The 13,288-nt window shown below is 38.9% G+C and overlaps 1 protein-coding gene across 11 annotated transcripts in view; it reads left to right on the top strand.

Annotated features, from left to right (window-relative positions):
- The window catches only part of FGGY (FGGY carbohydrate kinase domain containing), a 384,478-nt gene that overhangs the window by 22,334 nt on the left and 348,856 nt on the right, over positions 1 to 13,288 (top strand). For all 11 annotated transcript variants that reach the window (XR_006734168.1, XM_045547904.1, XM_045547899.1 and 8 more), the window contains one exon: positions 12,536 to 12,647. Coding sequence is in view for 10 of the 11 variants with exons in the window: in XM_045547904.1 (XP_045403860.1) it covers positions 12,536 to 12,647 (112 nt within the window). In the remaining variant the exon portion in view is untranslated. The remainder of the gene's footprint in view (positions 1 to 12,535; positions 12,648 to 13,288) is intronic.

Below are 13,288 nucleotides of genomic sequence, written 5' to 3'. Positions count from 1 at the left end.
AGCTAAAATAATGATGTGATAAGAGCTGGAAGCGAAGTGGCTATGGCTGGAACTGGGGATAGAGCTAACCCAAGGGGCCTTAGGGAGGACGTGGCAGATGTGGAAGCTTGAGATGTGATCAAATGTGGGCGAAATCACTAATAATCATAGCTGACACCTACTGTGTTTTAATTGTATGCCAAATGCTGTGTAAGATGGGTTAACTCGCATCGTGTAGTTGAATCCACGCGCGACTCTATAAGGGTAGTACTATCACTACCCCTACTTTATTGAGGAAGAAATGGAGGCCCTGAAAGGTTAGGTAACTTACCCAAGGTCATACAGGCAGTAAGTAGCAGAGGCAGGACTGGAACCTAAGCAGTCTGACTCCACAGCTACACTCTTAATCAGTGGACTCTTCCTGCCTCTCAAGTGGACAAGTTAGGGGAACTGCATTTTGGGCAGAGGGAACGGCACATACGGAGGCATGTTGGCAAGGAAACAGTGTGTGTTCTGAGAAAGCAAGAAGTTGGGTCAGACTAGAGCGTCACCGATACGTGCCACTCATCTTGAGTGGCTGTGGGTTGGATTCAGCCTGCTGGCTTGTGAAAGGAGGTGATGCTGGGAAATACTTGTTCATTTTTAAAGTTTCACTTGACTATTTGATTTTATGTCGTGGTGGCCAGGAATGGCCGAGATCCTTTTATGCTTTTATCCAGAGGGAAATATAAAATCCTGGATTCCTTCTTTTCCCTGTTTCTAGTTTAGTTTCTTAAATATTCATGAGGTACTTGGTAATTTGCAGATGGACAATTCGCCATTCTGTCCCTATTGATCAGTCTGTTTAAACTTTAATGAGCTCTTGGCTGCTGTTAGTGCCCCCGGAGAAGAAGGCAGAGAGAAGAGTGGGGGTGGGCAGCACCGCAGCATTATACTGGAATAAAAGAGGCATCTTCTCTTCTGCCTGTTTAATTTTCCTCTTCCCTCTCCCCTTTTAGCCCCCACCCTGGTGAGAATCTTCTACTCTTTTGCCTTTGGTTCTCCTTTGTTCTTCTAACATATAGCCTTGCTTGCCATTAAGAAAACCATCAAGAAGAAAATATAATCCCCTGATGAAAAGCTACTTTAAAAAAGGTCTACTCTAAGTACAACTTGGTTTAATGGTAGATTTTTAATCATCTCCCAGTGGCGGCCAACTCCTCATCTGTTTGAGCCCCGTTAGCCACATAAGTGCTGTGGGCATTTGTCCTTAGCGATGCTTTCTCACTATAGCAAAGCTACATCACTGTAGCTTTACTCTGAGTAAAGCAGCTGGGTCTTAGACCATTCCCCTCCCTTGCAGTATGGATACATGGCCGTGTATCAGAAGCCTCAGGATAAGCATGACGCATCTACTTGGAATGTTATTGCTGGTGTGATGTTTAAGAAGGGAAGCATTTTTATTTTAGAGAGGTAGCACACCGCCATAGAGCACAGATTCTGGAGCCAGACGACCTGGATTGACATCCTAGTTCTGATGTTGATTAGTTGGTGATCTTGGACAAGTTACTTAATTTTTCTTGCCTCAGTTTCCTTATCTGTAAAATGGGAATGATAATAGTACCTACTTCCATAGGATTGTTGTGAGGATTAAATGAGTCAATGCGTATAAAATGTCATAACATTGCCTGGAAATGTGTATGTACTGTGTTTCCTACGGTGGTGCTAATGATACCACAAATGAGTAGATCATGGTAGAGAATCAATTTCTAAGATCAAATACTGAAAAGTCAAAATCCACAGGGGAGGTACTTCTTGAGAATATTCACTCCCCTACTAGTTAAGGTTCTTTCTATGTAAGACTTTGGGAAGCACTGGTTTGAGCAAAGGGTGGCATAAAATATATCCTGGCCTGTCCTTCCTTTCTCTTGGACTCCAGGAAGTTGAGAGCTTGAGAGCAGTTGTGCTACTTCCTTTTCCCTAAGTTGTTCACGTTGCCCGAGATGATTTTTCCCCTTAGTCAACAATAGCAATAATAGTAATGTGATGATGATGATAGTTGCAACTAATAGTTCTTGGGCACTAACTATGTTCCAGGTACTATGCTAAGTCGTTTACACCCATCACTTCATTTTGTCCTCCCAACAACAACCTTTTGAGGCTGTTTTTTTTTTTATTCTCTGTTTTAAAGATGGAAAAAAAAAGAGCTTTGCAGAGTTTTAGTAACCAGCTCAAGGTCTCACACCGGGTAAGAGGAAAAACTGGGACGTGCCCATGCCACCACTGCTGCCCTCATGCCTGGCCCCTTGCCTCTGTCTCTAGCCTTATCTCCCTCCACATGGCCCTGCTGGAAATAGTATGAAGCAGGTAGAAGTATTTTAGCATTGTTACTACGTGGGGTACCATAAGCTTACCCTGTTTGTTGTATAACCATACTGGATTATGAATGCCTTTACCTAACCTACCATCTGCTTAGGTGGCAAGATGTGCCCCCTGGGCAGGGGTAATATCGTATTTACCTGTGTTTCTCTAGAGTTTCTCATAATATGCTCAACTGATGTTTGCTGAGTACATGAATGAATGAAATATCTGTTGTTTACATTGTCTGGAATACTCTTCTCTCACCCTTTTCACCTGCCCAACTCCTCCTGGGCACTTAATAAGGTAAACTTAAACATTCCTTCCTCCTGAGAGCCTTCCTTGATGACTTCTGACAATCCGTGCCCATCTTTGCCAACCTTAGAGGAAAGAGGGTGAGAAGCCCCCCTATACTGCCCAGAGCCCACCATCTTCACCTGTATCATCATCTAGCCCTTATTACATTGCATTTTAATCGTTGGCTTGTTTGGTTCCTTTTAAGCCATGAGCTGAGCCATTGGAGAGATTCATCTTTGTATCTCTGTTATCTAACACATTTCCTGGCACAGGATAGGTGCTCAATTAATGGTTGTTAAATTAATGTGACTTAGAGCTAATAAAAACAAAGAGACAAAATCCACTCTGATTTCTCTCATCTTATCTCAGTGTCAGAATAACTGTGGGGTAGGAAGGACAACTACTTTTCTTCCTATTTGGCACATTGAGGCTCTGAAACTAACGAGTGTTAGAGACAGGACTAGAACCCTAGTGAGATGGCTCCAAATTCTCCTCTCTTTTTTACTCTCCACTGCCCCTAAAATTGGAAGGTTTTACTGGGCTAGTGCCCAGCACACCTAAGAGACTTTATGGAAAGCCACAAGTCCTAGAGGACATATGCAGTCCTTGATTTTAGAGGGTCCTTTTTGGAACCACAAATCTTAGTCATTCTAACAAGGTGAGAGCATTACAAATTAGTGTATGATTCATACTGAACTTCCTTGAGGAAGAAAGAGAAGGTAAGCTGGAGGTATCACTTAACCAAGAGGTATTTGTTAAATGTCATTCTTTCATTTAGTCTACAGACATTTATTGAGCACCCACTCTGTGCTGTGCTCTTTGCTAAGCAGTGGAGCACTATGAGGGTACACAAGTTCTCTGCCCCTAAAGATGAAACAGCTGATTGCGTAGGAAAAAAGCAACACACATAAAGCCAATGCTGCTTTGTTCTACATTGGTACTATTTGTACGGGTAATGGTTGTGAGAGGGGGCGCAGAAGAAAGAATAGCCCCTGTGGGGTTGAGCAATAATGTTAACCTCTTACATCCATAGAACTGCTGCAGTTTACAGTGTCCTTCAATGCTGTTTGATTGCCATTACAGGGTAAGTAGGGGAGGGGTTATTATCCCTGACTTACAGTTGAAAACTAGGGGCCAGAGAGTGAAGTGACTTTCTCAAGGTCTTCCAAGTTGTATATGATATACCTGAACTCAGATGGGTCAAATCTATATATTTGCTCCTTCTCCAGCATCATATACCTTTATCTTTTGCCTAGATTATTCTAAGAGCCTAACTGATGTTCTTGTATTTGCTGTTCCTTTTTTCTGATCTATTCTCCTTCTTGCAGCTGGAATGGATTTCTTTTCCTTTAATGCCAATGTGATCATGTCACTCTTTTGCTTATAACCTTTCAATAGTATCATCACACTACTACAGGCATACCTTGGAGATGTTATGGGTTCGGTTCCAGACCACTGTAATAAAGCTAATATTGCAATACTGCAAGATACGTGAATTGTTTTGGTTTCCTAATGCATATAAAAGTTTTATTTATACTATACTGTAGTCTATTAAGCGTGCAATAGCATTCTGTCTAAAAAACAATGTATATACCTTAATTAAAAAATACTTTATTGCTAAGTAAAAAATGCTAATGAAGTAAGCACGTGCTGTTTGAAAAATGGCACTGATAGACTTGTTTACTTTGGTTGCCACAGACCTTCAATTTGTAAAAAATGCAGTATCTGCAGAGTCCAGTAAGGTGAAGCACAATAAAATGAGGTGTGCCTATATTTGGGTAGAACTCAAAGTCCTTAACATGGCCTTCCCGGCCCTGCATGGTCTGGTCCCAACTTGCTCTTCTGGCTCATCTCAGGGTGCTTCTCCTGGCTCTCTGCATTCCAGCCACACCTTCCTTCTGTCATGTCCTCAGACATACAAAGCCTTCTCTAGCCTCAGAGCTTTTACACAGATTTCTTCCTTCTGGCTGCTCACTCTTCCTGCCTTCCACCAGCATATTTAATTCCTGTTCATCCTTAGATCCGCACTATCCAATATAGTAGTTGCTAGCCACATGTGGCTATTTAAATAAATTAAACACAATTAAATATTCACTTCCTCTTTTGCACTAGCTACATTTTAAGCACTTAGTAGGCACATGGGCCTGGTGCCTACTGTATTGGACGGTACACATATAGAACATTTCCATTATTGCAGAAAGTTCTGATTGACGGTGTTGCTCTAAATCTTAGTTGAAAAGTAAGTTCTTCAAGGAAGAAGCCTTTTCTTGCCCAATACCACCTCTAACTAAGTCTTATTTCACCTATTAAATTTATTCATAGTACCTTGCACTTTTTTTCGTAGAATGCCACCTGGTTTGTGAGTCGTTCATTTTTTGATTAAGAGCTAATAAAATAATTATATAAATCAATAAAATAACATAAATAAAATGAAATAAATAAATAATAAACTCATTCTTTTGTTTTTTTTGATTAATATGTATCTACCCTACTAGATTTTATGGAGGGCGGTTACTATGTTTTGCTCACCCAGAGCCTAGCATACATTAGACTCAGGAAGTATAAAAAGAATGATCAAAAATAATTAGGATGTCCCTATTCCTACCCAATGGAGAGAACCTGAGGAAGGATTTAGGGAAGAAAGTGGCTCTTGAGAACTCTTAAGAGAGGATGGTCAGAAATGGGGGAATAGAATGGATAGAAGTGCTGACATGGGAGTGTTCAGTATCCAACCCTGGCTGGAACAGGGAGTTTTTAGTAGGAAGAAGGGGAAGGGAGGTTGGAATTGACCACAGAGACATATGTAGGGCAGCTGGCTCTGAGGCCAGGAGGGAACTCTTCTAGATAGAAATCATCATCAGTTTTTGTTTGACTAGTCTGGCAACAACAGATTCAGAATGGTTTGGAGAGAGCAGAAACTAAATACAAGGATGCCGGTTAGGAGGCAATTTCATTGTTCTGATGAGTTTTGGAAGCTGGAGTTTTTTTGAACTATAAACTCTGGGAGGTCTGAGACCATGTCTGTCTTGCTCAGTATGTGTCCTTTGTGCCTGGCACATATAGGTGCTTAATAACATCTTTTTAATAATGAATGTATGGAATAGAATAATGAATGGCAGAGGAATAAATAGGGACGAGACAGGCTTTGGGAAGGGAGGTCTAACTGGACTCAGTGATGATGGAGAGGAGGGAGGTAGCTGTTTGAGGTTTAGTTCTTGGCAGAATATTAGGGTCACTGACATAAATCGGAGTGTTTGGCCTCTATTTCCTCATCTTACCCTCATGGGACACCACCATACCTACGCCAGGATGCTATGTAGGTAAAAGTTCAGGACTGGATTTATTTATTTCACCAGTCACTAGAGTAGGTTTTGCAAAATTGACTGCCTTCAGGGGCCTTCCAGGTAATGCACGCCCTGCACAAGCTGAGTCAGTCTCTTTGCTGGTCCCACCCCAGGGCCTCTGTCTTTGCTGTTCCCCTGCCTGGAACACTCTTTCCCCAGATTTCTACAAGGTCCACTCTTCATATCCTTCAAGTGTTTCCTTCAAGTCTCACCTTCTTAGCAACCGCATCCCCTTTCTCTGGCATTCCTTGTCTCCCTGACTAGTCACATTGTAGTAAACCATATCTACACTATGAAATTTATTTGATTTATTGACTGTTGTCTATCCCTACTAAAATGTAATCTCCCAAAGAGCAAGGTTTTCTCTTTTCCCTAATGTTTTGCTCTCCATTGTTTCCCAGATACCTGGAAGAGTACACAGCCTGAGCCTAGAAGGGGCTTGATTATGTTTGCTAAGGACTGACTGAGCAAGTGAGTGAGTGAATTGTGTAGGCAACAGGGAGTGGTGGAGCCTGAGGGAACTGGGATTTCATAACCCCCAACACGCCCCCAAAGCTGACAAAGGCATTCAAATCAAGATTTAAAAGAATACATTACTAGCCACACAGAACACTACTGCAAGCTAGACTTTGTCTGGGAGGCCACAGGCTTTGACCCTTGCTCTAAACAGAGCTAAAGATGAAACCAGGTGTGCGTCCAACCCTCCAGTTCTCAGTTTGGAGGGTTTCTAAGGAACACCGTCTCCCCACCCAATATGACAGAGCCTGCTGATTCAAAACACATGCAGGATTGAACCAGTTCCCACAATAAGAATGAAGCCATACACAATCCTTTCCCCAAATATTTGTTTTCTGCCCCATAGCTACGAGTTGACAGTTGGTAGACATGGACCAGGTTACGAAATGAGGTTGCAGGAATCTCCTTCTCTTGAAATTCTTTAGAAAAGCAGTGTGCTTTCTCTCTAGCTGGGGACATTTTCTTGATGCCAAACTAGGGGGGTGAGTTTACTAGGCTGTTTTCTTCTTCCATTAATGAGACTATAAAAAAGAATCCTTAGGTCACCAGGTCAAGCCCCAGGGGCCTTCTCATAGGGCTCTGACAGCCATCTTTCTGGATGGATTAGGTGATGGGGGAGGAGGTTGGGAATGGGGGTGGTGCTCAGCTGTGGGTAAGCATGCTAGGAAGGCATTTGCTTGGAAGGCCAGGGAAATAATAATGGCTCCCTTCCCAAATCAGGGTTAAATTCAGGTCCTTGTGAGAGGTCTCTATTTTAGAGATGGAGACACTGAGTCTTTGTGTCTTAAGGCCATGATTTGAATAAAGAACTCTTTAGGTCTTTAGAGAAGATTCAAAGAATAGATTGAAGGACTTATTTTCCTTGCTCCTACTGAAAGGTTACTCATAATTCTTAGAAAGATTCAAGTGTATACAATTTTTTTCTATTGCTATTCCCTTTGCCTATCACTTTCTACATGTGCTGAGATGACACAGAAAGCATGCTATGCTTTGTGCATAAAAAATATTCCATGGGCACCATTAATAAGGCATTGGGTGGGTTTTCTATCCTTTACATTTCCTGTAAAGGTTTGCTGGTTCCAAAATAGTTTCACATCCGTTGAGTCTTTTGATCCTCACCTGGGAGGTATCTTTCACTCTCAGGAAACTGAGGCTTAGAGGGGATGAGGTTAGTGATTACCTGACCCAGAAGTGGTGGAGTTGGGACCAGACGGTGATTCTTTGGACACCGTTCCCTGTGTTTGTTTCTACTCTGAAGCTGCCTTGCAGTGTGGAGTTTTATTGAATTGTCTACATTTTCTCACCCAACTCCTCTCTTGACTAACTTTGGTCTGTGTCAGATGGGCTTATCCAAGTCAGGCATGCAGTCTCTGGGCATGGAGGGCAGTAGGACCACACAGCAAAGGATTGACTGATTGGTGTCCCATGTGTTTGAAGAAGATTTGAAGCAGCTAATTTACTCTAATAAAAGATGCTATTTATTATGTACTGAATGCCAGATGTTGAGCTAATCACATCTTATTTTGCTGAGTTGTCATAATATCATTGAGAAATGCAGGTATAAGTAATAGCTTTGTGCTACCAAGGAAGCTGGTTATCTGACTTCACAAAGTTACATAACTGGTAAATGGCAGAGCCAGATTTCAAACTCATGCAGTCTGACCCCAAAGCCGTTGATCTTGGCTACTAGCCAGTGATTTCCAAGCCAAGTTGGAAGGACGTTCCAGGCAGAGGAAGCTGTACCTGTAAGTGCTACAGAAACATGAACCAGCAAGGCAAGAGAGGAGTTGCAATGGCTGGAATTGTGTAACCTGCCCTCAGTCACATAGCCAGAGTGACAGAGCTAGGATTTGATTTCAGGTCTTTGTGACTCATTGTCATGAGGCCATGCTGCCTGTCAGGGAATGGGTTTGGTCCTCACACTCTTATAAGTCTTGAATGATCAGTGTAATAAAGGCATACAGGATATTCACCTGGTACTGTGGGTCAAAGGTATTGCCAGCAGTCACAGGTGGGTCACTAGCAAATGTTCTCCCCTACAGCACATGTCCTCTCCACAGGATGTGTCTCTTGGGCAACAGGAAATACTCTGATGACAGAGGCAGGCAGGCAGTGTGGTGTAATAGAAGGAAAAGAAGCTTCTCATTTGAATTCTGGCCCTGCCATCTACTGGCTGTGTGACAAGGGTCAGTTCCTTAACCTCTCTGAGCCTGCTTGCTCACCCTTCCCCTCCTCAATCATCTACTTGTTTTTTATTAAATGTTTATTTTGGAGGGCTTTGTAAGGATTAAATAAGATGATATATGTAAAGCACCTGGCACATAGTAGATGCTCAATATATGCTCAATATATATAATCCTTACTGTTAATATTATTTGAAAAAAAATGCTTTTTTTGTTAGAAATCTCCAATAATTGTGTGTAGCTCTTATTTGAGGAACATGTTAAATAGTAAGAAATGGAATTTGTAAGTTATAGTTCTGGTATTCCCAAATAGGAAAAAAGAAGTTTATATATTTTAAGGTGAATTTCACTAAATGGGGAAGAACACTTTTGGGTTGATGTTTATGGGATTTAAAAGCTTATTGTCATATTTTAAGTTAATGGAAACCATATGGTCACTCATGATTTTTCCAAAAAGGAAACCATAGAAACAAAACTAAAAAATAGAATTAATCAATAAATGTATTACTCTACAGCTTTAAAAATTACACGGACAAGTGAAAAGTCTCCTGTCTCCTCTAACTGCAGTTCCACTCTCAGAGGCAACATGGTATTTTTTTTTTTTACTTTATTAATATATCATAGATATCATTCCATTTTATCTTTTATAGCTTAATTTATTTTTTAAAGAATATTTAACAGTTTGAGGTATAATGCATATACCATAAAATTTAGGCATTGTAAATGTATAATATAATTATTTTAGTAAATTTATACAGTTGTGTAGTCATCACCATAATCCAATTTAGAGCACTTATTACTCCAAAAGTTTCCTTATGCCTGTTTGCATAATCTCCAACCTCAGTCATAGGTAACAATTTATCTGCCTTCTGTCTTTATAGTTGCTTTTTAAAAGAAATTTTATATAAATGAAATCATACAACATGCATTCTTTTGTGTCTGGCTCTTTTTGCTTAGCATAGTGTTTTTAAGGTTCAGACATGTTGCTACACATATGAGTAGTTCCTGCCTTTTTCTTGCTGAGTAATATTCCATTGTATGGATATACCATACTTTATTTAACATTTTATTATGCTATGATGGATATTTGGTTCGTTTCCAGCTTGGGGATATTATAAATAACCCTGCTGTGAATATTTGCATAAAATCTTTATGTTTACATATGTTTTTATTTTTCTTGGGTAGATACCTAGGAGTGTAATTGCTGGGTTGTATGGCAAGTTATGTTTAAAAATATGCCAAAAATTTTTTTTAAATGGCTGTATTTTACATTTCCACTAGCAATATATGAAGGTCCCACTTTTTCCACAATTCTCTAACACTTGGTATTTTCAGTCTTTGTGATTATAGCTGTTCTAGCAAGTGTGTAGTGGTATCTCACTGTGATTTTAATTTTCATTTTCTTAATGACTAATGATGTGGAACACTTTTTCACATGTGTTATGGCCATTTGTATATCTTCTTTGGTGAAGTGTCTATTCAGATCTTTTGCCCATTTTCTAACTGGGTTGTTTTTATAAGAGTTCTTTCTATATCCTGTGTATAAGTATATTATCAGATGTGTGATTTGCAAATCTTTTCTCCAAGTCTGTAGCTTGTCTTTTCATTTTGTAATCATTTCTTTTGAAGAGGAAAATTTTAAAATTTTGATACAGTCAAATTTATCAATTTTTATAGTTCTAGTTTTTACATTTCGGAATATGATACATTTTGAGTTAATTTTTGCATATCTTGTGAGGTAAGAGTCAAAGTTCTTTTTTTATTTTTTGTTCATATAGCCATTTAATTCTAGCATCATAGTTGAATAGTTTATCCTTTCCCCACTGAATTGTCTTGGCACCTTTATCAAAAACCAATTGACCAAAAATGTGTTGGTTTGTTTCTTATATCTCTGTTCTGTTCTATTGATCTATACATTTATCCTTATGCCAACACATCGTTGACTTAGTAATGGTAGTTTTATGGTAAGTTTTGAAATCAGGTAACATAAGTGTTCCAAGTTTGTTCTTTTTTTTCAAAAGTGTTTAGGCTCTTCTATGTCCTTTGCATTTCTATATGCATATTAGGAATAGTTTGTCAGGTTCTACAAAAAAAAAAAAAAGCGAATAAAACCTGCTAGGGTTTTAATAGAAGTTGTGTAGAATCTGTAGATTAATTGGAACAGATTGCCATCATAACAATGTTGAAATTTCCATTTTATGAGTATGGTATATTTCTCCAATTTGTAGCTTTTTATAGCAGTGTTTGGTAGTTTTCCGGGTATAAGTCTTGAACTTCTTTTGATAAATTCATTCCTGAGTATATTAGTCAGAGTTCTACAGAGGAACCTTTTATATATAATCTCATATATATATATATGTATGTGTGTGTCTGTGTGTGTTGCAAGATTTGGTTGTTAATATTTTAAGGACTTTTACACCTATATTCATGACAAATACAGGTCTGTAGTGTCCTTTACTTATGATGTCGTTGCTTGGCTTTGGTATCAGGGTAATACTGGCCATGTAAAATTTATTAGAAAGTATCTCCCCTTTACTACATTCTAAACCAGTTTGTATATGATTAGTATTGTTTCTTCCTTAAATGTTTGAGAAAATTCCCCAGTGAAGCCATTTGGACCTGTAGTTTTTTGGTTTCTATTTTCTTGGGGGAATGTTTTAAGTACAAATTTTATTTTATTAAGAAAAAATGCTTCTCAATTTGTCATATGGCTTTGATCAATTTCATAGTCCCAAGTGGTTGTTTTTGCTGATTTTGTCCAGTTTTATACATTTATTTTGCTGAGGATTTTCTGACTTCTTCAAACCACCACATCCAGAAGTTGCCTTTCTACCTCTTTCTTTTAAATTGCTGCATAGAAATTTAAATTTATTCATTTTTTATTAATAGCAGATTAATAAATTACAGATGTGCCATAATTTAATAAAGAAGTTTTTCAGTTTTTGAATATATTCTTAGCTATAGTTAACCTTCTATGTATAACTTTATTTACTTATGTTAATAATTTGCTAAGATAAGTTACTAAGCCTGGGATTACTGGGCCAAAGGATATGCATATTTTTAATTTTAATAAATACTATCAAACTATTCTCCAAAATATGTGCAGAATAATTGTACTGTTAGAATAATATTCAAGAAAGTCCACTTCTCCTTATCTTGCAACCACCCTGTACAGGTTGAACATCCCTAATCCAAAAATCCAAATTCCAAAATGCATCAAAATTCAAAACTTTTTGAGTACCTCCAAGATGCCACATTGGAGGCGCTGAGACAGTAATACACTTGTTTTCTGATGGTTTAATGTACACAAATTTTGTTTCATGCACAAAATTATTAAAAGTATCATAAAATTACCTTCAGCCTATGTGTATAAGGTATATATGAAACACAAATGAATCTCATTAGACTTCGGTCCCATCCCCAAGCTATCTCATTATGTATATGCAGATATTACAAAATCCAAAAAATTCTGAAATCTGAAACACTTCTGGTCCCAAGCATTTTGGATAAGGGGTAGCAACTTGTACTATTAATCTTTTACATTTTTGCTAATATGAAAAACAAAAATTTTGGAATATTTTTATTTGCACTTATCTAGTTGTAGTGGAGTTGAGAATATTTTCATATGCTCTTTGAGCATTTCTTTTTATTTTATGAAGTGACTTTTTGTGTTCTTTGCTTAATTTCCAATGAGATTGGTGGTGGTTTTCTTATTAATTTATAGGCTCTTTCAGTATTTTAATGATATTGAACTTTTATCTGTTTTATGTTGTAAATATTTTTTTTCTGTTCTGTTATTTATTTCTTGTAATTTTAATTTGTCTTCAAGCTTTTAAAACCCTGGTGTTGTAATTTATGTTTTGTTTGTTTTTAAAACAGAAAGTTGTACAAGGGATCGATTTAAACCAAATTCGAGGACTTGGGTTTGATGCCACGTGTTCTCTGGTTGTTTTGGATAAGCAGTTTCGTCCTTTACCAGTAAACCATGAAGGTAGGACCGTTCCTCTTCCTTTTCCTGGTGATGGGAGACTGGCTGGGGCAGACTTGAATGGTCGAAGGACCCAGGTAGAACATGGGTCAAGCAGTTCTTGCCACTGATATAGTGAGATTCAGAGGTGGTGTGAGGAGGACAGAAATTGTGTCCCAGAAATGAAAACCTTGGACAGTAGTTGGTATGAGTGGGGTGGTATTGGGGCTCGGTTAGGGGAGACTTGGCTTCCTAACTCACAAGAGCCACAGTAGAGAGCCTGATGAAGAAGGACATGGGATCATTAGCTCGCAGTGAGTAGCCTTGAAACAGAAGGTGGTTTGGATGTTTCATGGGAAGGCAGTGTCGGAGCTTGCAGTTGCTTTGTGTATGAAGCTCCTAGTCTGTGTTCATTCGAGTGGGTGAGCCAAGTCCTTTTAAAGGAAATGCAACAAGGTAGATGGGACCATGTGTCCACAGAAGCTGGAAACAGAGGGCTTCTCTATTTTCAAAAGCCAGACCGAAAGACATTCACATGTGATGATGTTGTTCTAATAGACACTGTGACTACAGAAATGGGCTGTTTAAAAGTAAAGTGCCACTTGGGCACACCATCAGAGATTTTTCATGGTGGGTGAGGCTGTGTCTCTTCTGGGGAATTTCAG

Source organism: Lemur catta, chromosome 3, assembly GCF_020740605.2.
Source record: "Lemur catta isolate mLemCat1 chromosome 3, mLemCat1.pri, whole genome shotgun sequence".
Lineage (NCBI taxonomy): Eukaryota > Metazoa > Chordata > Mammalia > Primates > Lemuridae > Lemur > Lemur catta.
This window is presented reverse-complemented; position numbering and strand designations above follow the sequence as displayed.